Source organism: Oncorhynchus tshawytscha, linkage group LG26, assembly GCF_018296145.1.
Source record: "Oncorhynchus tshawytscha isolate Ot180627B linkage group LG26, Otsh_v2.0, whole genome shotgun sequence".
Lineage (NCBI taxonomy): Eukaryota > Metazoa > Chordata > Actinopteri > Salmoniformes > Salmonidae > Oncorhynchus > Oncorhynchus tshawytscha.
The window spans coordinates 40048939-40073019 of NC_056454.1; the positions used below are offsets into that span (position 1 = coordinate 40048939).

The following is a 24081-nucleotide window of genomic DNA, read 5'->3' on the forward strand; positions in this document are numbered from 1 at the left end:
AACCCGTCAAAACACTTTTCAATATGATCCCCACCTTTCATTTGTCCCTACATTGACTCTCTTTATTTATTTATTTTATCCACGGTGCATATACAGTATACAGCTTGAGGTGCAGGTGCGTTAATGTCTCCAAATGCCACCTGTCCCTCCACATCCGGTACATTTTGGTCATCCATAAATGAACTGATTTGGTCAACGCTGTAGCTCAAACTCTGGTCCTCATTAGTCCAAAAGGTACAAGGAGCGCGGCGGAGTGCGAGTAGGCGTGGTGAAGCTATCCAAACAGTCCTTGGTCAATAGAACTGAGTGCTCGAGGGCTGGCGCTGTGGACGAGGTGGGCGTTCTGCAGCAGGAGGGGTCTCTTCCTCTTGGGCAGCGGAGCGAGTTATTTTGGCCAGCACTTTGAGATGTGTAGCGAGACACAGCGATACATGCTTACAATCATTGGAGATAAGTTTGGAAAACAAGTGCTGAAGTTTTGAATGAGACGACTCTGGGGTTGTCCAAGTGATACATTTGGTTGGACAAAGGAAAGCGTAACGAGTTTCCCAAACTTTGGAGCGAGAGGAGCGTAAGTGGACGTTTATCCGAAACCTGTTTTCTACCCCGAGGTTCAGACCCCGAGAGCGGCTGCATGAAGAGGGGAGTCTGTTTTAATTGGATTTGAATGTGGACTTTAAATGAGGCACCATAGCGGAGAGAAACATTGAGATTATTTTTCTAACAGTTTTGCTTCCAAGTGCTTTTATTGTTCAGAGAGACGCGGCGAGAGGGGTTCCTCTTTTCAAGGCACAGGCGACTTCACCTGTCATGCGGAATACAAAACTGGAGGAATATAAAATTGTTTCTTGTTTAAGCCTGTGGTTACAGTTACTACATTTATTGACGCGTGTCCGGAATGCAAGGAAAGGGTAAATTAATTGTCAACTCAAGTAATTGCAAAGCTTGGTGAATGATTTACAATTGAATGCAACCTATTTAGAGCCTCGGTCGGCTTGGTGTTCATAATCCATCTTCCCGAAATCCTCACAAGCTTTATTGGATAAAACATTGGCACTTTATTTCGGGGTTTTTCGGTCTTGGCTGCTGTATTTACAATCACCATGGTTCATTCGAAAGGTGCTCATGCTGTTGGAAGAGAATGAGCGTCCTGCAGTCTGGGATGAAACTTGTCTGTGATTTATAGAACAGAGGACTGTGGACATGCTGCTGGAGCAATTACGCTCTCCTGGGATTTCATATGTCGGAGATACAGTCATAAATGAAAGAAAAGCCTGAGCTTAGCAAATACTGAAGTCCACAACGCAATTTCTATCATTTTTCTACCTATATTCTTTTTATGGAAATATCCCACTTCCCCATGGCGACCACAGTCAAACCCCCTCTGTGTGGTGTCGTCCGCTGGCTGCTCGCGCTGCTCCTCTCCCAGCTGCCCCTACTCGCGCACGCTGCCTCCAAGGACATAGTGTGCGAGCCCATCACGGTTCCCATGTGTAAGGGCATTGGGTACAACCTCACCTACATGCCCAACCAGTTCAACCATGACACCCAGGAGGAGGTGGGGCTGGAGGTCCATCAGTTCTGGCCCTTAGTCCGCATCCGCTGCTCCCCAGACCTGCTCTTCTTCCTGTGTTCCATGTACACCCCTATCTGTCTGCAGGACTACAAGAAGCCCCTGCCCCCCTGCCGCTCTGTGTGTGAGCGGGCCAAGCGAGGCTGCTCCCCTCTCATGATCCAGTATGGTTTTGAGTGGCCAGAGAGGATGAGCTGTGAGCAGCTGCCTCAGCTGGGAGACGAGACTCTGTGTATGGACCAGAACAGTAGCGAGACCACCACCCTCGCCCCTTCCTTCCCCAAACCCACCCCCAAGGGCACCCGCCGCAGGCAGCCCGCCCCCAAGCCCCCCGCCCCCCAGGAGTGTGACCGGGACTGCCGCTGTCGGGACCCTCTGGTGCCCATCAAGAAAGACGCCCATCCCTTATACAACCGGGTCCACACTGGCCCTGTGGATAACTGTGCCCAGCCCTGCCACCACCCTTACTTCTCCCAGGACGAACGCACCTTCACCACCTTCTGGATCGGCCTGTGGTCCATCCTGTGCTTCGTCTCCACCCTGACCACCGTGGCCACCTTCCTCATCGACATGGAGCGCTTCCAGTACCCTGAGAGACCCATCATCTTCCTGGCTGCCTGCTACCTCTTTGTCTCCCTGGGCTACATTATACGACTAGTGGCAGGTCACGAGAGGGTGGCGTGCGCAGGGAGCGGAGACCAGCAGCACATCCTGTATGACACCACCGGCCCACCCCTGTGTACCCTGGTCTTCCTGCTCATCTACTTCTTCAGCATGGCCAGCTCCATCTGGTGGGTGGTGCTCTCCCTCACCTGGTTCCTGGCCGCGGGCATGAAGTGGGGCAACGAGGCGATTGCTGGTTACTCCCAGTACTTCCACCTGGCTGCCTGGCTGATCCCCAGCGTCAAGTCCATTGCGGTCCTCGCTCTGAGCTCTGTGGACGGAGACCCGGTGGTGGGGATCTGCTACGTGGGGAACCAGAGTCTGGAGAGCCTGCGGGGGTTTGTGTTAGCTCCCCTGGTGGTCTACCTCTTCACCGGCTCCCTGTTCCTCCTAGCGGGCTTTGTGTCTCTGTTCCGCATCCGCAGCATCATCAAACAGGGAGGGACCAAGACAGACAAACTGGAGAAGCTGATGATCAGGATTGGGTTGTTTACGGTGCTTTACACCGTTCCTGCTACTATAGTAGTAGCCTGCCTGGTGTACGAACAGCACTACAGGCCGGCCTGGGACCGGGCTCTATCCTGCTCCTGTCAGGCTGAGAGACAGAGGCTGGGCCTGGGGCCCGACTACGCTGTCTTCATGTTGAAGTACTTCATGTGTCTGGTGGTGGGCATCACGTCAGGGGTGTGGATCTGGTCTGGGAAGACCCTGGAGTCCTGGAGGAGGTTCACTGCTCGCTGCTGCCCCTGTTGGGTCTCCAAGCCCACCCTGCCCCCCTCCATGTACATTGAGGCCAGCACGGTCCTCACAGGACACCCCGGGGCAGCTCTGCCACCAGGGTCCTACCACAAACCTGCCCCGCCCTCACACGTGTGAATGGGACCCTAGAGGGTAGAGGAGCCCCTAATGGTGTCCAGTGATAGCTCTGTCATATGTGAGAACGGGCCTCACCTTGACGTTGGACAAGATGGTGAATGTGATAAAGCAGTTCTCTGGAAGCAAAAGTGTCAGAGGACAACCAGGAGATGAACCAAGTCATTCCACAGGTTGTAAATACAACATTTATCAACAAACCTGCCTCACTGACTCTTTTCATGGACATAAAACACATTTGTTTTTAACAGAAAAGAGGGATATTGTAGAAATCACAAAGTGAATTTCTTTGAATGAAATGGGACATTTGTATCATATGAGCTCTTTGGTACAACTGGTACTCATCGCTGCCTTGGCAAAGTACCACTACTTCAACAGACCCACAGAGGTATTCAACTTTTACGCTACAAGGCTTGAAGCCTGCTGGTTTTCTGTTCTACCTGATAATGAATTGCACCCACCTGGTGTCCCAGGTCTCAATCAGTCCCTGATTAGAGGGGAACAACAAAAACATGCAGTGACACTGGCTTCGCGGGCCAGAGTTGAGTTTGAGGGCTCTAGAACATTCTCTGAGGGGGAAAAGGGAGTTGTGTTTTCGTCAGACTGTGGATGGGACGTATAACCTGGACCATTAGCTGACTCACTATTTATTCCTGTATATATGATGCTCTATAAAAGACTATGGATTTTGCTTACCCAGAATGCCCCCCATTATTCAGTGTGGACACTGGGTCCTTAATGGATGAAAACAAATCTAGGAACAGAATGAAGAAAATATTTCATGTGTTTCGTTGCAATCCCAGTGATTTGAATATCTATTCAGTATGAATCTAGTAAATGTGTGGTGTATCTGTGGTATGGATGTGTTTGTATGCTGCTCGAGTTCAATTAATCCAGTATGTACCAATACACACAATCTTTGCCCTATTCTGCCCGGTAAAATCCAGTTTGGTTGACCGACTGGTCTGTGAACACCCTAGCCGGTCTTTATAGTAGTAGGATGAAGATCTCTAGCCCAACTGTTGACCAGATTCTGGACTGGACCTATGGTGAAATCGGCTTTCAGAGGTCATCTGAAAATGGATGTGTAGCCTACTAGTATATCAATAAACAAGGGCCTCTTTTTCTCAACCAGTATTTTCTGTTAGAACTCGTGGTCAAAAGTAGGCTCTAGAAAACACTAATAGCAGTTGTAGGGAGTTTAATGCTTTGGAATAGTTCTGATATGGACCATGTTGTAAAGAAGTTTAGAGGGACTGTGTTTGTAGATCAGTCTCACAGGCCAGAAGAGAAGGCATGGCCAAAGTGCACCTGGCCTCCCTCGGATTTCTGTGTGTTACACCCCCTACTGGTACATACTGGAACTGTTCACACCATCCCAATGGTAAATGTACAGGTTTCGGTAGAGATACTCTTAATGATCGGCTACGAAAAGCCAACTGACATTTACTCCTGAGGTGCTGACTTGTTGCACCCTTGACAACTACTGTGATTATTATTTGACCATGCTGGTCATTTATGAACATCTTGGCCATGTTCTGTTATAATCTCCAGCCAGAAGAAGACTGGCCACCCCTCAGAGCCTGGTTCCTCTCTAGGTTCCTTTCTAGGCCAAAAAAACCTGTTTGGGGTTTTAGGCTGGGTTTCTGTGCAGCACTTTGAGATATCAGCTGATGGAAGAAGGGCTTTATAAATTTGATTTCGATCACCTGTAAACTGCACTGAACCCTCTGACACGTCACCTATGGCTCTGCATACATTTTCAATGACCGCGTCAGTACTCACATTGAGTCAGACGTTTACAAAAGGTATCCAGCAGGCATAGGCACAAACTGTCTTCTCACAAGATGAACTGGTGGACAGCTAGACTAGAACATGGTTAACTCTGGGTGAACTAAAACCTTGTCCAGTTGCTGGTTTCTGCCTTTCTACTTTGCTGTGCTTCAGAGTTTTTCTAATCAGACTAGTGTGTAAATGTTCCAGTGTCTAATTTATTAGCCTGTTTCCTGATGTACAGTGTGAGAGTTCTACCCAATGATCTGAACGTCTGGACTGCAGCTTTGTGTGTACTACATTCAATGTGGCAAATTCATTGCTGAGATTTTGCAAGAAAGATTTTTTTCTAGATATTTCTGAAGATGCAGCTCTCCCCTACTCTCATTTAGCTCTCACTGCTAGAGAATTAAACTGTGGACCAATCTGTTTCTGAGTATGTGTCATTTGATGTCTAAAGTCAAATGTTTACAATGCGCTCCCACATGTTCTCATCTCCACCAATGAAAGACAATGATTTGTTACATGTTTAGTGTTTATTTAAAATACTCCATCTCCAAATTATTTTCCATTTAAAAACAGGTACATTTCACAGCTAGTAGCCTACATAGTAAGCACCAAAAAAAAGTATTTTTCCCCTTCTTTCTATGTAGTGAAGAAGTTATTTTGCGCTTAGGGTCTGGGACGGGACAGGTGGGGCCTATGGTGCTGCCTCGACCAGTCTCTGAGGGGCTGGGTGTGTGGCCTGGGGTGTTGGTTGGGCTGTAGAGGTCAGATATTGGTGGAGTTAATTTTGCATGGCTCAGTGCTCCAGGCGGGTGGACTTTTCACTTAAGGACCAATGCAAGTCTAAAATGAGCAGGGCCATGCGAAATTAACTAGACCATTGTGTCTGTCCAGTGAGAGCACAATGTTGGAGTGTGGTTGTCCTATGAGAGAGCAGTGTTGGAGTGACAGATTTGTCGCTGGCCTATGAGAGCACAGCGTTGGAGCGGCGGATGCCCACCAGGTTGTCAGCGCTGAAGGACCTCCTCATGGCCGCTCGGCTCAGGTCCTTGTACTTGTCTTCACACAGTCTGGAGATGGCCTGGACAACACAATACACAGGCTCATTGGCTTTATACCTGATGCACTGGTTAATAACAACACTTCCCTTTTGACTATTCATGTCTCAGCAGCCATCTTTTCTGCTACCTGTAAGCTCCATCATATCCTTCACCATCATACCCACCACCCTTCACCACCATCCCCACCACCCCCACCACCCTTCACCACCATACCCACCACCACCACCATCCTTTACCACCATACCTCCAGTTTCTGTGCCCTCTCGTTGCTGAGTGGCTCGAGGGGAAAGAGGAGGTTGTTGTCCTCGGCCAGAGATCGCAGGTCAAAGTAGTACTTAGCATAAACACTGGCCGGGACGTTGATGTTGAACTGCAGAAGTTCCAGGAAGTGACGCTCCATCTCGTTCCTGACGGAAGGAGAGCTGATTAAACAGGGTTAATAGAGAGACTTCTAATACAACCAAAAGTTGCTCTCAGGCACAGATCTAGGATCAACCCTGACAATGAGTGGGGGAGAAATGCCAAATAGATCAACGATAGTGGTAACGTCAACCACTGACTAGGGCGAGAGTCTAACCAATAGCAAAACCTTGTCTTTCCCTTACAGCAACAAGGAGAAGGGTACAGGTCTACAGGACTGCTATTCAACCCATCTTATTCAAATGTTTATCATTTCAAAAAATTAAAAATATTTTTCCCAAGTAATTACCCAAAAGGACAAACAGGAATTACATTTAAAAATACAACTCAACCAACTAGAGCAACTGAGGGCTGGCCTATTCATTCTAACTACAATGAAAACCCATACGGCTCGCTTCATGTCTCTCCTGAACAGATTCGCCTCATCATCCTTATCACCATGACAATAAAAGAGCTGCATGCCAGTCACCACGGAGACAACATCCAGGATGCTTTGTGGGAGAGGAGACATGAGGGCCATGGTGGCTGGAGGGTCTCCCAGGGCAACTAATGGAGTGTGTGAGGGCTACTGCCATTATGTAGGAGAGATGAGAGCCACTCCAGACTCCCCAGCTCACAAAGACATGACAGTAGACTGCAAATCCAAAGAAGAGCGGAAGGGACATGGGCTCACACACACGGTGGCAGGTAGCCCAGAGTATTGGGCCAGTAACCGTAGCTAGAATTCCAGAGCTGACTAGATATAGATATTTTTTTCAATGTCGATCTGCCCTTGAGCAAGGCACTTAACCCCAATTTCTCCCAGATTGCCGTTGATAATGGCTGACCCTGGACGTGACCCCACTCTGAGGGTGTCTGAGGAAGAGTTGGGAGATGAAAAAATAAATAAATATATATATATATATATTTCATAAATCACTGTCATGTGTGAAACAGGACAAATATAAGCACCCCTTATTTGACACATGTACACACTCCAACAACAACCAAACTTAAGAGACAACAGCCAACTCCAGCCCACTAAAAGCTACTAGAATTTCAGCCAGTAGTTTAGTAAGGAGCAGCCTACTGATGGCTTGGAGATCCTGTATACAACCAGTACTCTGCCTCCCTCAGTGTCCCTCTCTGGGCCAAGTCTTCACTCCCTTGGTGCCCAAAGCAGGTTCTTCATCTCACACAGCCCTGATGAGAGCTAGAGACTTTACCAGTCTATAGACTACAGCCCAATGAATGATTATCAGACCAGGGGGGAAGAAGGCTCCAGTCTACATCTGTTCTCCACCTGAAACATGGTCATGATGAATCACTACCAAACCAGCCCCCGCCTCCAAATCACTACCAAACCAGCCCCTGCCCTCACAGTGAAAATGACATATCTGAAGCTGAACATTAAAGTACGGTTTAGGTTGGCACAATAGTGAGAAAGGTGTATCTTGAGTGTGTGTGTGTGTGTCCTGTCCACTCACATGTCCTCCACGGTGATGTCTTTGAGGATCTGGCAGTAGTCTACGTTCCACACGGCCTGGTCGTCCCACACCTTGGACGCCAGCAGGATGGCACCCAGTACGATACGCTTCCAGTTGCAGGGACAGATGTCTATCTCAGCGTAGGTCAGCAGACGCTCCAGGTACACCTGGTGAGGTTAGAGGTCTTTGATAAACCTGAGCTGGTTATTTCCATTCAGAAATGCCATGTGCCCAACATAGAAAACCAGTAGGGAAAAGGGCATGTTATTGATTATTTATCCTATATACACACACGTGAGAAATAGTACTTTGTTATGGTTGGAGTCCAGGAAATAAGGAATGCTTGATATATTAGGACCAATCGTATTAAATCAAATGCAGGTCTACTGTCTGTTTAAATTGAAACTAGGCTCTGTTCACTTGGGCTCTTGAGTGGCGCAGCGGTTTAAGGCACTGCATCTCAGTGTTAGAGGCATCACTACAAACCCTGGTTCGATTCCAGGCCGTATCACAATCGGCTGTGATTGGGAGTCCCATAAGGTGGCGCACAATTGGCCCAGCGTCTATGGTTTGGCCAGGGTAAGGTAGGGTTTGGCCGGGGGAGGCCGTCATTGTAAATTTGTTCTTAACTGACTTGCCCAGTTAAATAAAAAAACATTTTTTTTTAAATGTACTTCGTCAATGGTTTCTATTACTCTGCTGCCCCCCGGTGGCGCATTAGTGCAGATGTATTCTAGCGTATCATGTAGGTTAATACAACCCCACAACACCTAGTGAATGATACAGTACATTATAATTTAGCAGACGCTTTCATCCAAAGTGACTTAGTCATGCGTGCGTACATTTAACATATGGGTGGTCCCAGGAATCAAACCCATTACCCTGGCATTACAAGTGCCATGCTCTACCAACTAAGCTACAATACATATACAGTTGAAGTCGGAAGTTTACATACACTTAGGTTGAAGTTGTTAAAACTATTTTTTTTGTTCAACCAGTACACAAATTTCTTGTTATGACCTCTACTTTGTGCATGACACAAGCAACTTTTCCAACAATTGTTTACAGACAGGTTATTCCACTTATAATTCACTGTGTCAGAAGTTTACATACACTAAGTTGACTGTGCCTTTAAATGGCTTGGAAAATTCCAGAAATTGATGTCATGGCTTTAGCCCATCAGAAGCTTCTAATTGATATTTGAGTCAATTGGAGGTGTACCTGTGGATATATTTCAAGACATACCTTCAAATTCAGGGACTGGTGCACTTCACAAAATAGATGGCTTTATGAGGATGGAAAATGTGGAAATATTGAAGCAACATCTCAAGACATCAGTCAGGAAGTTAAAGCTTGGTCACAAATGGGTCTTCCAACTGGACAATTACCCCAAGCATACTTCCAAAGTCATGGCAAAATGGCTTAAGGACAACAAAGTCAAGGTATTGTAGTGGCCATCACAAAGCCCTCACCTCAATCGCATAGAACATTTGTGGGCAGAACTGAAAAAGCGTGTGCGAGCAAGGAGGCCTACAAACCTGACTCAGTTACATCAGCTCTGTCAGGAGGAATGGGCCAAAATTCACCCAACTAATTGTGAGTAGCTTGTGGAAGGCTAGCTGAAACGTTTGACACAAGTTAAGCAATTTAAAGACAATGCTACCAAATACTAATTGAATGTATGTAAACTTCTGACCCACTGGGAATGTGATGAATGAAATAAAAGCTGAAATAAATCACTATTATTCTGACATTTCACATTCTTATAATAAAGTGGTGATCCTAACTGACCTAAAACAGGGAATTTTACTAGGATTAAATGTCAGGAATTGTGAAAAACTGAGTTTAAATGTATTTCACTAAGTTGTATGTAAACCTCTGACTTCAACTGTATGTGTTTTGATGGTTGCTGACTGAACTCCTCACCAGGGTGACGATGGCACACTCTGCAGTGAGCTGTGCAGCGCTGAACAGAGTTCTGACAAAGCGGTAGATGAGTTTGTGCTCAGGGTCCATAACAGAGTAGTTGTCAGGGACCTGCTCTCTCTGCAGGTAGAAGACCGTGTTAGACAACACATACCAGCCCAGAGACAACACAAAACACACATTCATGTCTTGAATAGCACAAAAGACTACCCCCCCAACAAGATAAGGAAACATTGAAGTAATTTCTCAATTTCCTAATGGTTTTATATCGACTTTCCTACCAGAGCTAAACTAACTTCTTCATTCCCCCTGCAGTGGTATGTGCTATGTTGAAGTTGGAGCTAAGAGCAGTGGTATATGCTATGCTGGGCTATGGGGCATATCAAGTTGCAGCGTAAGGCCTAGAAGGGAGTGAGGAAGGTAGCTGATGCCAGATATTGATGTAGACAAGGGCTGAGAAACCAATACTGCCACATCTTCTGCAGACCTCTGTTTTGATGTAAACCTGTATTAGCAGGTCTTTGGAGTACATAACAGCTATTCACTTCCTGTAAACACATAACAGCTATTCACTTCCTGTAAACCCTGAGTGGATTATGGTCAAATTGAACCGACCACTCACCGATAAGGGGTGCATCTTCTCATCAAAAATGTCCAGTGACCTGCCTGAGTCCCTGAGAGAGACAGAGGAACAGAGGAAACGTCTCCACTACGAGCCAAAAACTGTCCAATACAGACATTCTGCCAGGCCTCCAAGGCACCTTCTGACCCCCCCATTTAAAATAATACCTGTGCATACTCAGACTGAACAAGTCAAAACACTGCCACTCACCTGTTTTTAATGTGGTAGTATATTGCTAATGTAACACTGGAAAACAAAGAAAGACACAATTCATTAGGCCAGAGTTCAACTACAAAAGGTTTCCTGTGTGTGCATATAAGAAGGTAGTGGGTACCCACCATTTAATTGTGCTTTTCAAGTTAGGCTGGCTGACCGTGCTGTCATCTATAAAGATGGTGGAACAGGAACTGTACTTCTTAGAGAGAGGGCCAGGAGAGGTCTGCAAAATGAAATATGTGACATGGAAGTCAGACGCTGCTAATGTGGGCCCTGTTGAACCCAATCCTTCTGAGGTAATTGATGCTAACGTTAGCCTGTGGTGGCCTTAGCCAAATAATGACATCACCAATAAGTCACTCCTGAGAGAATGAGATGAGGTGGAGTTGAGGGTGAACACTCGCTAAACATTCACCAGGTCTCCTCTTTAGGTCTCCTCTTTATCTGTGTCAGTCTTCTAGCTGACAGGACACCACAGCGGTTACAGCCTGTTCTATTGTGGTCAACTCAAGCTACATGAACACACACAGAATAGTAGCAGGCAAGGGGAACACAGCCCTGCCTTTTATTTGACCAGGTCAAAGGTCTTGGCACTTAGCTAGCTAGTTATATTATTAGAGGTTGGTGTAAAAGAAGGCAGCCATAACCCAGGCCAACCCTCTGCTTAACTACTTACATGGGTGGGAATTGACCTATATGGAACGGGCTAAATTGAAATGTTTCTTACAGAAGAATTATGGAAAGCATATGGGCTCCCGAGTGGCACAGCTGTCTAAGGGACTGCATCTCAGTGCAAGCGGCGTCACTACAGTCCTTGGTTCGAATCCAGGCTGTATGACAACCGGCCGTGATTGAGAGTCCCATAGGGCGGCGCACAATTGGCCTAGCGTCGTCCGGGTTTGGCCGGGGTAGATAAGAAAATTGTAAATAAGAATTTGTTCTAAACAAACTTGCCTAGTTAAATAAAGGTGAAATAAAAAAAGAATAACCATGGCAGCAATTAAAAAGGGAACAGTTTTGGGATTATGGGAAATGATTAGAGGTGAGGAAAACAGTTCACCTGACAGGACTGAATCCAAAACATTACACCGTTGATTTGGTGAGCATTTTACAGTTGCTGTACTTGTCACCATATTTGTTGATAACGAAATCTAAAAATACTCTGGATACAATCAGTAACATAAGAAAATTCTTTGAAAATTTGGGGTAGGTGCAACATAAGAAAAATATTGCACATTTTCTTCACAATACAACCAACATGGTCTCTTTCTGTTCAGGACAACCCAGGGTATAACGCCATGTCATCTTGTAACTATACATCAAACATAGTGATCATGAACCTTCACAATGTATATCACATGAGTTTGATGATATGGAAATGTGAAGTGCACATTTGGACTCAAAGCGGTATTGATTATAATCTTCAACTTCTCATCTTTCAAAATACATAGAGTCCTCGTAATTTACAGCATTTCCCCTCACTCAAACAGCCAAAAATGTGCAAAAGTTGCCCAATTTGAGGGAAGGATTGGGGGCAACTTCCTGTCGTGTGATGTTCCATTTCAGGACTGCTGTCAAAGAGCTGTGAAGTGGAGACTGAGCTCTGACGTCATGTATAGTTACTGAACAGCCACTGAGCTCTGACATCATGTATAGCATGTTACTGAACAGACACTGAGCTCTGACATCATGTATAGCATGTTACTGTACAGCCACTGAGCTCTGACATCATGTATAGCATGTTACTGAACAGACACTGAGCTCTGATGTCATGTATAGCATGTTACTGAACAGACACTGAGCTCTGACGTCATGTATAGCATGTTACTGAACAGACACTGAGCTCTGACGTCATGTATAGCATGTTACTGAACAGACACTGAGCTCTGACGTCATGTATAGCATGTTACTGTACAGACACTGAGCTCTGACGTCATGTATAGCATGTTACTGTACAGCTGTACAGACACACATGTTACTGGGACACTAAATTGGAACAATCTGTCCATTTTCAACCAGTATAAGGGCTACATCCTGGCGTCAGAGCTGACCAATGAAGGTGCATGATGGTCACTGAGTGGCATTTGCATATACATGAGCTTGGTGTTGTCCTCTAGAGCAGAGGTTCTTAAACCCGTTTCAGCTCGAGACCCAAATGACAAATTGACCATCCTCCCGTGACCCAAATTGTCCTCCAGTGACCCAAGTTACGAGGAAAATGAGATTACAGATGTATTCTCACATGCACACCCACACAGTAGGCCCACACAGTAGGCCCACACAGTAGGCCCACACAGTAGGCCCACACAGTAGACCCACAGTACACAATTCATTATTTATTGTTGGTTAACACAAAATTAAAACTTCGTATTGAAATACTTACATGACTAACATGGTTAATGTGATTGCTTTTCCTCTTGTCTCGCACTGGAAGGAAAAACAAAATAGGCCATTACAGACCCAGACAAAACAGTCATGTTGAAAATAATGAGGAATGGTACTGAGTCACATTGTGCTTATGAGAAAGCCATATCAGTCACTTCCAGTAGCCTAAGTACCATCTCTCTACATAACTTGCTAGAGCAGAGACAAGGTTGGTTTACCACTGTTACCAAGTAGCTAAAGTGGGTAAGACGAGAGTTTGAGATGTGTGCCGTATTGGCGTCATGATCATTTCTCCTGTGTGATGTGTTGTGACCAGGGTAGAGTACTTACATTCGCTGTCTGTCTGGGACTTGCAGAGGAAGATGGTGCTGGCTCGGGCATGGTCTGATGGGTTGGACTCCTGGGCCAGTTCTGGAACACAAAGACACCACTGACCATTAGAAACAAAGTAGACAACAAGGGTAATGACAGACTAAGAAACAGAAGAACCTGACTTGGAAAGTTGGTGATCCAGAAAACCGCCTATTTAGGAGGTAAACTACCTTAGTTCCCCTGAGGTGAGTATGTTGACTTGAAGCCGGTGATTGGAAAATGAGACCTGTCAGACAGAACAGTGACCTGTAGCTTACTGAACCTAAACAATAATGCCTGAGAACCCGGGAATTACCGTGACAACGGCTGTTCTGAGGCGAAGTTATCACATGATAATTCCAGGGTTTGAAGGCTATATGTTGCCAACATATTTATGAAAATATGAATTAAAAACATTTTAAAACATACATTTGTTTTTACATTCTAAAGTTTGCAACCCAAGCGGGCTGGTCTTCTTAGTTATTCTCTCTTGTTGACCCAGTCGTTCATTCTAATCTTTCGATTCATTCAACGTTGCTATGCTAAACAAGTCATTGACATGTAGATAGCTAGCAGAGACTCAATGATGATGAGACAAGAACTTCAATAATGAATTTAATAAATATCCAATAGGCCTACATAGGCAACAACTTATGGTTGGTGAGCCCGAGCTAACCAAGCTAGTTGGGGATGTTAACAGTGACGTTTCCGTTGATAGCACAGGACTGGGAAAACTAGCTGCTGTCCTGGTGCCGCTTGGTGACAGCCAATGCTTAGCTTGCCTCTTCGCAATGGTAAAATGATACATTGTTGCCTCGGTCAGAGGCAGACAGCTAGGTTTATAAACCCCAACTGTTGCAAACCAAATAGTAGGATGGAAAAATGTGTAGACTCTCTCCCCACGAGTGAGATGAAGTTTATGAATTTCCTGCCTGGGCTACAGACAGTAGAATTATGACATTAACAAGAAATTGTATTTTGTGGGAGTTGTCCCACAACTCCCGCATATCAACCAATCAGCACAACCTGTTCTATAATGTACCGTACGGTGCAGGATGTCACGCAACCATTAGAACTATCCCTGTGCTGCAGTACCTGGAAGGAATGCATGTCATTACAGTACCTAGTGATGGGGGAAATGGATACAGCACATTCAGAGACCGTGACACATATCAGCAGCTAAGGATGGTGATACTATTGTATCGTGAGATCCTTGGCAATTCCCAGGCCTACTTTTACCCAGTTAGATGGATGAATGAGTGAGTATGTGTGTGTACAGCAGCCAGGCTATGTAACAAAACACACTTGGATAGCAGGAGCGTCAGATTCTAATGATGCAGATGAATCTGATGACCTCCTTTGCAACCGCACCACATTACAGGCTCAATGGTCAGGTGGAGCTATTCGACAGCCTCATCCTACCCTAACGCATTAACAGCTACCTCTGTCTGGGATTGGGTGCTCCTGGTCTGGATCAGACGTGGCAGGCAGGGCCAGGGGGATGCGAGGCCAGTCGGGTTGGCTTGGCAGCGTGTGCCCCCTGCCCACTCAGGCTGTGGGGATGGTGGTATGGGACTGGCAGGGTGGGGGCAACAAGGAGACCTTTGTCTGGGGTCTCTGTGGAAAACAGTCCTCACTCTACACCCCTCCCACACTGGCCAGCACGCTGAGAAACAGTGGGAGTAGTCATGCCAACCCATCTGCAGACAGGCTACCGAACCAAACAGTGTGTTCTTTACAGAGCATAGGGCAGCGACTAGCAGGTAGACTAGCCAACATGTAGTCTTTTACAACACAAACCATGGTGCAACACAAAGTTATCAGCCTATCAGATCCACTAAGATGAGTCGGTCAGACAACATCATGGGATTACTCCAGCCTAGATAAGATGGAGCCTCAGCTCCCCTCCCCAGCCACACAGCTCCACTCTCCTCCCTCCACCAACCTCCATCAATCACTCCCTGGCCTTTCCCTGGACTGGAGTCTTCCTGCCGGGTGAATACCTTGCAGCACTATGGGTGGGCAAGGCCTGGTTGGCATGTTAAGGCGTCAGCATGCTTCAGTTCAGCTGGCACTTATCCCAACTCGCTTATCCCAACTCGCTTATCCCAACTCGCTTATCCCAACTCGCTTATCCCAACTCGCTTATCCCAACTCACTTATCCCAACTCGCTTATCCCAACTCGCTTATCCCAACTCGCTTATCCCAACTCGCTTATCCCAACTCGCTTATCCCAACTCACTTATCCCAACTCACTTATCCCAACTCACTTATCCCAACTGAACAAATGTGCTCACATATTTCCTTGAAAGACCTTTGCTTGAAAAACGAGAAGAAAAAATAAAGAGGCAATAGTACTGTTTGTCCATTTTGAGACGCTGTAGCCAGTATACACTTCCTCAAAAGTCAGAATTATTCTGAGAACTCAATAAATCTATAATTAATTGACATTTTTGCAGAGGAGCTCTTAGTCGTGCAATTTTACGAACAAACACGTCGCAAAATGTACGCGACCAATCAAATTTGATTTGAAGAGGGCACGACAACACCTCTTCCCCCTCAGGAGGCTGAAAAAATGTCTCATGGTCCCCAGATCCTTAAAAAGTTTCTAGAACTGCACCATTGAGAGCATCTTGACTGGCTTGGTATGGCAACTAATGATTGCCTAGTCACTTTTACACCTACCTATATGTACATATTACCTCCTACCCCTGCACATTGACTCGGTACTGGTACTCCTTGTATATAGTCTTATTTTATCATGTTACCATTTCCTTGTTTGATAATTTTGTCTTACTTTTTAACTCTGCATTGCTGGGGAGGGCTCGTAAGTAAGCATATCACGGTGAAGTCTACACCTGTTGTATTCGGCGTGTGACATACAATTTGATTTGGCTGAGCTAGTTGGGCTGGTACTGTGGAATGCCCTTATCACTGAGATTAATGATGGTGGCAACAACAGTCTGAGCTTCTCTGCTCTCAGTCAATGGGGGTCTGAATGGATGAGTGCACGATGCCTGGTGTTGCAGCAGGAAGTGTGTGTGTGTGTGTGGTTTTACCACAGGAGTGTAACACCATGCAGGGCCTAAAATCAACAGTAGTCTAAAGCGGTACACAACCAGCAACATCAAACCCTGCTGAGAGGGAGGGGCCGGACACCAGGGGGCTATAGATCAAATACCCCTCCTTCCCAATTGATAGCCTCATCTCACCTAACTTTATTTGCATGTAATTCAGTTGGCTACAGGCCTCAGGTGTATGAGAAAGAGTGTGTTAAAAAGACTAAATGGATGTTGTATATTTTAGTACTGCATCTCTACTGCTGCAACTACCACAGCCAATGAGAATGTAGATTTGGAGGAAACCAACCAAACACAGGACAGACCATTACCGGTTCTGTCTTTCTCGTAACCAGTCACATTCTGTAAATATTTCCAATCCTAGCTATGCTTTCGGGTGTGTGACACCTACCGTCAGGGACTTCTCTGTCGCTGATGTGCTGCAGGTACGGGCCGGTGTCGTCACTCACGTCCGTAATTATTTGGTAGTCTTCGTGGCGGTCCACCGGTTGCCTTGGTAGCTTTGGGCTCTCCTCGGGCGACACGCAGCATGAAACCGTATTCCCCATTCCAAACCTGGGATAACCTCACCACTATTTAAAGTAGTGCAAAGTTCTTTCAAATCAAGGATGCCAGATATTTAGCTTTACGGCTGCATACATACATTACATAAGCCTATGATTCAGCTACAAGTCCTAGGATTTAAAAAAAAAACACGTCTGTAATTAAAACAGAGATGATAGAAACACAAATGGTCAACTAAATTGTTGACCAGTAATGTCAATACATTGCAACCCTGGCCATCGGAGTGTGTGCTCCGTCCGCACCATGAATCAGATTGCTGGCTGCACAGCAAAATAAAAATCGACGTTTGTTCGAGTGCTCTATGGTCTTTTATTTACACGGTTGCTAACTAACGAAACTAATTGTTTGTAACACTGAGGTCATCATCAAGCAGCTGTTTAAATCCGAGCATTACAAGCGGTTGCCCATTCATCCATTCGGCATTCCTCTGCGAAATCAGCTAGCAGCAATGGCTCATTGTCTGTAGGATAGATTAACTAGTTAACTCGTCCCTTTAATAACTTTGCCAATATGCAGCAACGCCTCCGGAGCTGCCGTTTAAACAATCATTTAAAGAAAAAAACTACTCCACTCATAAGCCACTAGCTAGTTCTTCCAAGCATGGATCCCAAATAGTTTCCGAACTGGGATTCCCAATTGTCCGAGATGGGACTGGCGTGAGAGATCTTTCTTGGATTCCCAATCCCAGGATCAGACGACAACTTTAACCCGAGGCTTGAGGCCTACACTAACGTAGCTACCCGCTTGATAAAGAAATCAAAGCCGGAGAGTTTCACATCATTTAGTGAATGTAAATCTGGTCAAGCATTGTCGAAGTTAATTTTCGATCTCACAACTTGTGGACTAAAAAAAAAAAAAAAAAAAGCTACGTTATCCCCTCCTCTCCACCGGCCAGTTCTGCGGTCCGCTACCCGCCACCACCGCCATCAGCTCTGAACACACCGCTGTCTGGGCTGCGTTCAGCACGCTTTTACGTTTGGAACGTTCAATTGAACGGAACATGTGACTATAGCAAAAACAATTCATAAATAAATACAATTGCTTTTAATTCTTAATTTAGGGTTAGAGTTCAGGTTAAAATCACATTATAGGAAGATAAATTGTTGAAATAAGAGGGGTTTCTGACTTTCTGGGAGTGGTAACTAGTGACGATCGTACTGAACGACCAGTTGTCGGGAAGGGTTGGGGAACGCTGTCAGCGTAGCCACTGCCCTTTAAATTCGCAAATTCGTCACTCATTGCTTCAAGCCACACCCACCAAACGCGAGCAAACGATCCTCAAAGTCTGTTCAAGAACGTACAAGAACGTTTTGGGGAAACGAGTCGTTAAGTACAAACCGTTCCGTAACGTAGCAAACGTTCAAGCGAACTGAACGCACATCTGGCACGCAGGGTTGACCCACCCACTTACAGAACCATAAACTACTCAAAACAAAGGGGAATGTTTCGATGGCAATTGGTTGAAACACGTGTCAGTCTAAATTCATTCTGACCAATAACTACATTCAGTACATACATCTTCATCCCTATTGGTCTTTAAAAACCAAGAGTGTCCTTCTCTCATTGCTCTATGTACATGTCAATCATCCACCCATAGAAAGACAACATGTTGGTTAATCGTACATTTGATTGGACAAAAAACACGGAGAGGACTGTACCTAAATTATACTAAATTATACCAATGCAGCCGTTTAAAAATACCTTTATTTAATTTTTTTATTATTAAACAGTAACATGCAAACCCCCAGAAACAGAACAGCCAGAGGGATTCCACAAATAAGGAAGAGAAAAAATAATAAAAATACAAATCCACATTATATCAATTAAAATACAGACATGTAGGGAATACATGTTTTAGACATGTTGTTCTGTATAAGTTTCAACGATTCTAAATAGTTTTCCAAATCAGATTTTTTTTAAATAAGAAAAGGGCCTTTTCTTCATACATTTTGATTTGTGTATGAAACATTTTTATTAATAACATAAAGAGATGTATGACATCTCACATTCAATTGTGGAATCAGTGTAGTAAAAGTATATGTCAAAGTTAGATATTTCAAAGTTTGTGTGCATTTTGTTGCCAAGATATAGTTTTGCATCAGCCCAGAATACTTCACTATGTAAACAATGACAGAATAAGTGTTCAATAGATTCAGTTTCTAGTTCACAAAAACTGCATTCACTGGTAACATCAGGTATATACTTAGAAATCAAGCTATTACACGGATAGAATCTATGGATAATCTGAAAGGAGATCTCCTTTACTTTATTGGTCACCATAAATGTGTGTGCAGTGAGCCAAGCACGGCTCCAGTTTACATCAAACGATGAAGCACAGCAAAATATCGCAGAGGGAATACACTTCCTGTAGAAAACATTCCTTAATAAACCATTTTTGAATTTCTTATCTAGTAAGCCTATGCCATTCACCTGGATATCGCTTTCAATAGGAGATATTCCAAAGTACGCATTACTCCGAAGTAAACGTTTTATCCCACTAGGTATAGTTTTTATAAGTGTCTTATATTCCTTGTTTGAAACCTCAAAGTCATATCTTTCCATAAATTCTCTCCACGTAAATAGATTCCCACTAATACCAACTAATTGGCTGACAAGAACAATGTTTTTCGAGAACCAGTTACAGTAAAATAACATCTTGTTTCCATGTAATATCAACCCATTAGTCCATATAAAACATTTATGAGGTGAAAAGTTGTGTTTATATAGCAAAGCCCAGCACATTAAAGCCTGCTTGTGAAAAGCCAATGCGAATAGTCTGGGTAGCCATTTGACTAGATGTTCAGGAGTCTTATGGCTTAGGGGTAGAAGCTGTTTAGAAGCCTCTTGGACCTAGACTTGGCGCTCTGGTACCGGTTGCCATGTGGTAGCAGGGAGAACAGTCTATGACTAGGGTGGCTGGATTCTGACAATTTTTAGGGCCTTCCTCTAACACCGCCTGGTATAGAGGTCCTGGATGGAAGGAAGCCTGGCCCCAGTGATGTACTGGGCCGTTCACACTACCATCTAATGCCCACTACCCCACTACCCCACTAACCTACTACACCACTACCCTACTACCCCACTACCCCACTACCCTACTACCCCACTACCCTACTACCCCACTACCCTACTACCCCACTACCCTACTACCCCACTACCCCACTACCCTACTACCCCACTACCCCACTACCCTACTACCCCACTACCCTACTACCCCACTACCCCACTACCCTACTACCCCTTATCAGACAGCTCTTACTCTAAAAGGTCATTATCATAATTTTCACAATTTCACAATATTATTCCAACCTCATAGTGTGGACATACTATATACAACACCACTCAAAAGTTTGGACACCTACTCATTCAAGGGTTTTTTCTTTATTTTTACTATTTTCCACATTGTCCGGAATCATGTAGTAACCAAAAAAGTGTTAAACAAATAAAAATATATTTTAGATTTTAGATTCTTCAAAGTAGCCACCCTTTGCCTTGATGACGGGTTTGCACACTCTTGGCATTCTCTTAACCTGATTCACGTGGAATGGTTTTCCAACAGTCTTGAAGGAGTTCTCACATATGATGAGCAGTTGTTGGCTGCTTTTCCTTCGCTCTGCGGTTTAACTCATCCCAAACCATCTCCATTGGGTTGAGGTTGGGTGATTGTGGAAGCCAGGTCATCTGATACAGCACTCCATCAGCCTGCAGGTGTGTTGGGTCATTGTCCTGTTGAAAAACAAATGACATTCCCGCTGCTCCCGAGTGGCACAGGGGTCTAAGGCACTGCAACTCAGTGCTTGAAGTGTCACTACAGACACCCTGGTTTTATTCCAGGCTGTATCACAACTGGCCGTGATTGGGAGTCCCCTAGGGCAGTGCACAATTGGCCCAGCGTTGGCCGTCATTGTAAATAAGAATTTATTCTTAGCTGATTTGCCTAGTTAAATAAAGGTACAATTTTTATTTTTTTATTTTACCTTTATTTATACAGGTTTTTTCTCATTGAGATAACATCTCTTTTCCAAGAGAGTCCTGGTCCAATAGCAGCAAAGGGAACAACGTTTCAGACAAAACAACTTACATACACTAACACAACATTAAACAAAACTATAAACACATATACAGTACAACAAAAATATTGTACATTAAAAACACAAACGTCTTGACTAAAAACAGCTGGCCTAAAAACAATTACACTCTTCTATTATATATACATCGATCAAGTGTTCAAACTCCACCAACGAAACTAGATCATCACATTTTAAAATGTTCAGGAGAGAATTCCAGGGCCATGGAGCTAAGTAACTAAAACTATTTCTACCATGTCCTGTTCTAATTTTTGGTACTGTTAGAAGCAAATGAGAATGGGATCGTAATCGATATTTATTTACTGACCTGACTAAAAAAGAACAGAGATAAAATGGCATTTTACCCAATATGGCCTTATAAATCAGTGTATACCCGTGTTTAAGCCTACGCAAGGTCAATGACGACCAGCCAACAGCGCTGGAGAGATCACAATGATGTGTTAGACGTTTCTGATTTGAAATTAACCTGAGGGCTGCATGATACACTGAATCAAGTGCTCTCAGGGGAGTGGCTGAGGCCTGCATATATGTATATAACATCACTAAAATCTAAAACCGACAGTAATGTACATCGTTCCAGCTCCTTCATGGCCTCAAAAGAAAAACAAGCCTTATGCCAGTAATAAAATCCTATTTTCAGCTTAAGCTTCCTTATCAAGTTCTCTACATCCACAGTGAAGCTCAGCTTATCATCAACCCAAACACCCAAATATTTGTACACTTTAACTTGCTCTATAGTCTGTCCAGCCAATGTAGCAATGACATGATTTGTAACATGCCTGGCATTTGAAAATAACATGCATTTTGTTTTACCCGAATTTAGAATCAGCTTTAAATCATACAGATTCTGTTATATGATGTTAAATGCTCTTTGGGCATTTTCAAAAGCTAAAGATAAACTACTACCACTTTAATAAATAGCATAATCTGCATAAAAATGAACATCCGCTGTTTCAATAAGATCCCCAATGTTGTTGATATACAAAATGAACAACAGTGGGCACAAAATAGAACCTTGCGGAACACCTGAGCACACCTCTATGGACTCAGATTTATAACTATGGACTCAGATTTACAAAATCAAACAAATTTAAAAGTGCAAATGTATCACTACAAAATGCTGTGGTAGCCATGCTGGTTAAGTGTGCCTTGAATTGTAAATCAATTACAGACAGTGTCACCAGCAAAGCACCATCACACCTCCTCCTTGCTTCACGGTAGGAACCACACGTGCGACATTCATCCGTTCACCTACTCTGCATCCCACATTGACACGGCGGTTGGAACCAAAAATCTAAAATTGGGACTCATCAGACTGAAGGACAGATTTCCACCTGTCTAATGTCCATTGCTCGTGTTTCTTGGCCCGAGCAAGTCTCCTTTTCTTATTGGTGTTCTTTAGTAGTGGTTTCCTTGCAGCAATTCAACCATGAAGGCCTGATTCATGCAGTGTCCTCTGAACAGTTGATGTAGAGATGTGTCTGTTACTTGAACTCTGTGAAGCATTTATTTGGTCTGCAATTTCTGAGGCTGGTAACTTTAATAAACTTATCCTCTGCAGCAGAGGTACAGTAAATCTGGGTCTTCGTTTCCTGTGGTGGTCCTCATGAGAGCCAGTTTCATCATAGCGCTTGATGGTTTTTGCGACTGCACTTGAAGAAACTTTCAAAGTTCTTGATATTTTCCTCATTGACTGACCTTCATGTCTTAAAGTAATGATGGACTGTCGTTTCTCTTTGCTTATTTGAGCTGTTCTTGCCATAATATGAACTTGTTATTTTACCAAATAGGGCTCTCTTCTGTATAGCACCCCTACCTTGTCACAACACAACTGATTGGCTAAAACGCATTAAGAAGGAAAGGAATTCCACAAATTAACTTTTAATAAGGCACACCTGTTAATTGAAATGCATTCCAGTTGACCACCTCATGAAGCTGGTTGAGAGAATGCCAAGTGTGCAAAGCTGTCATCAAGGGAAACGGTGTCTACCTTGAAGAATCTCAAATATAAAATATATTTCGATTTTCTTAACCCTTTTTTGGTTACTATATGATTGCATATGTGTTATTTCATAGTTTTGATGTCTTCACTATTATTCTACAATGTAAACAATAGTAAAAATAAAGAAAAACCCTTGAATGTGTCCAAACGTTTGACTGGTACTGTATATATAAAACACAGGAAATCTAGTTTTTGACTGCACTGCCCCTTTAAACAAAGAGTGCCAGAAAATGTTTTCCTTCTAGAAAGCACAGATCAAAAACACTGTAGAACTGGGTTGAAACAATTTTGGTTTAAAAATGGGCACATAGCCTTCTGCTGCAATGGTTTTCAAATACCACTGTACAAGAGGACAATACATGATGTAGCTATCATAAGAAACTCACGCAGAGGGAAAAGCAGGCCTGTATGAGTTGGATTGAAGCTCCTAATTGTATCCTGTCGTGTTGGTTGATGTCACTGGTGTGTAATATCATCTGGGATCATCAACCATATTGATCCTCTATACCACTGTCAACAGTCCTAAGAGCTTCCTCAGCAAGTCTGTATCTAGTCTCTGGTGCATGTGATTAATGACTACAGGCCCTATGGCAAGTGCTCCACAACATCATGGCATTGTTCTGTCTGTCTGTCCAAAGAGCTCTCTCAGCGCCCTTTTAAACTTAGTGTTTCAATCAATGTTATCACTTCAACTGGCTGTTGGTGGATTGGATATCAATAGGACCTCAGAGGCCTCACTTGTACCATTGATTATGAGCTATAGTTTGGCATGAATTATAAGATAGCTTCATTTTAGACAACAACAAAAAAAGAGCAGAACTCTTGTCAAAAATGTTCTCTTCAACCCAATCTTGATAAAGGTACTTTATGTTCTTAGTATGAAAAGGTATTGGCACACATCCAGGACAGCAGGAAGGTTTCTCATTGGGTGAAAACAGAAGTGCTCCTATAAGGCCCTGTAGCTTATATGTTTTATGGTGTGATCACTTTATAAAATGATGACAACTAAGA

The 24081-nt window shown here is 44.1% G+C and overlaps 2 protein-coding genes across 3 annotated transcripts; one reads left to right on the plus strand and one right to left on the minus strand.

Moving 5' to 3' along the window:
• The first annotated feature begins 289 nt into the window (after positions 1-289).
• On the plus strand, positions 290-4585 carry LOC112225617 (frizzled-5-like). Its single transcript, XM_024389723.2, has one exon. It carries the CDS (start codon positions 1340-1342, stop codon positions 3110-3112), a length of 1773 nt encoding a protein of 590 aa, XP_024245491.1. The 5' UTR covers positions 290-1339; the 3' UTR covers positions 3113-4585.
• Positions 4586-5399: 814 nt separating this feature from the next.
• On the minus strand, positions 5400-18136 carry LOC112225618 (cyclin-Y-like protein 1). 2 transcript variants are annotated; one of them, XM_024389726.2, is made up of 10 exons: positions 16808-18136; positions 13315-13395; positions 12983-13026; positions 10722-10822; positions 10594-10629; positions 10384-10435; positions 9762-9881; positions 7836-8002; positions 6194-6356; positions 5400-5958 (listed from the first exon to the last, which is right to left on the minus strand). In XM_024389726.2, the coding sequence occupies exons 1-10, from the start codon at positions 16962-16964 to the stop codon at positions 5950-5952; spliced, it is 930 nt and encodes a 309-aa protein (XP_024245494.1). In that variant the 5' UTR covers positions 16965-18136; the 3' UTR covers positions 5400-5949. The 2 variants fall into 2 exon arrangements, with proteins under 2 accessions (XP_024245494.1, XP_024245492.1); XM_024389724.2 differs by having other exon boundaries at positions 5400-5969; positions 16808-18132.
• Positions 18137-24081: the final 5945 nt, after the last annotated feature.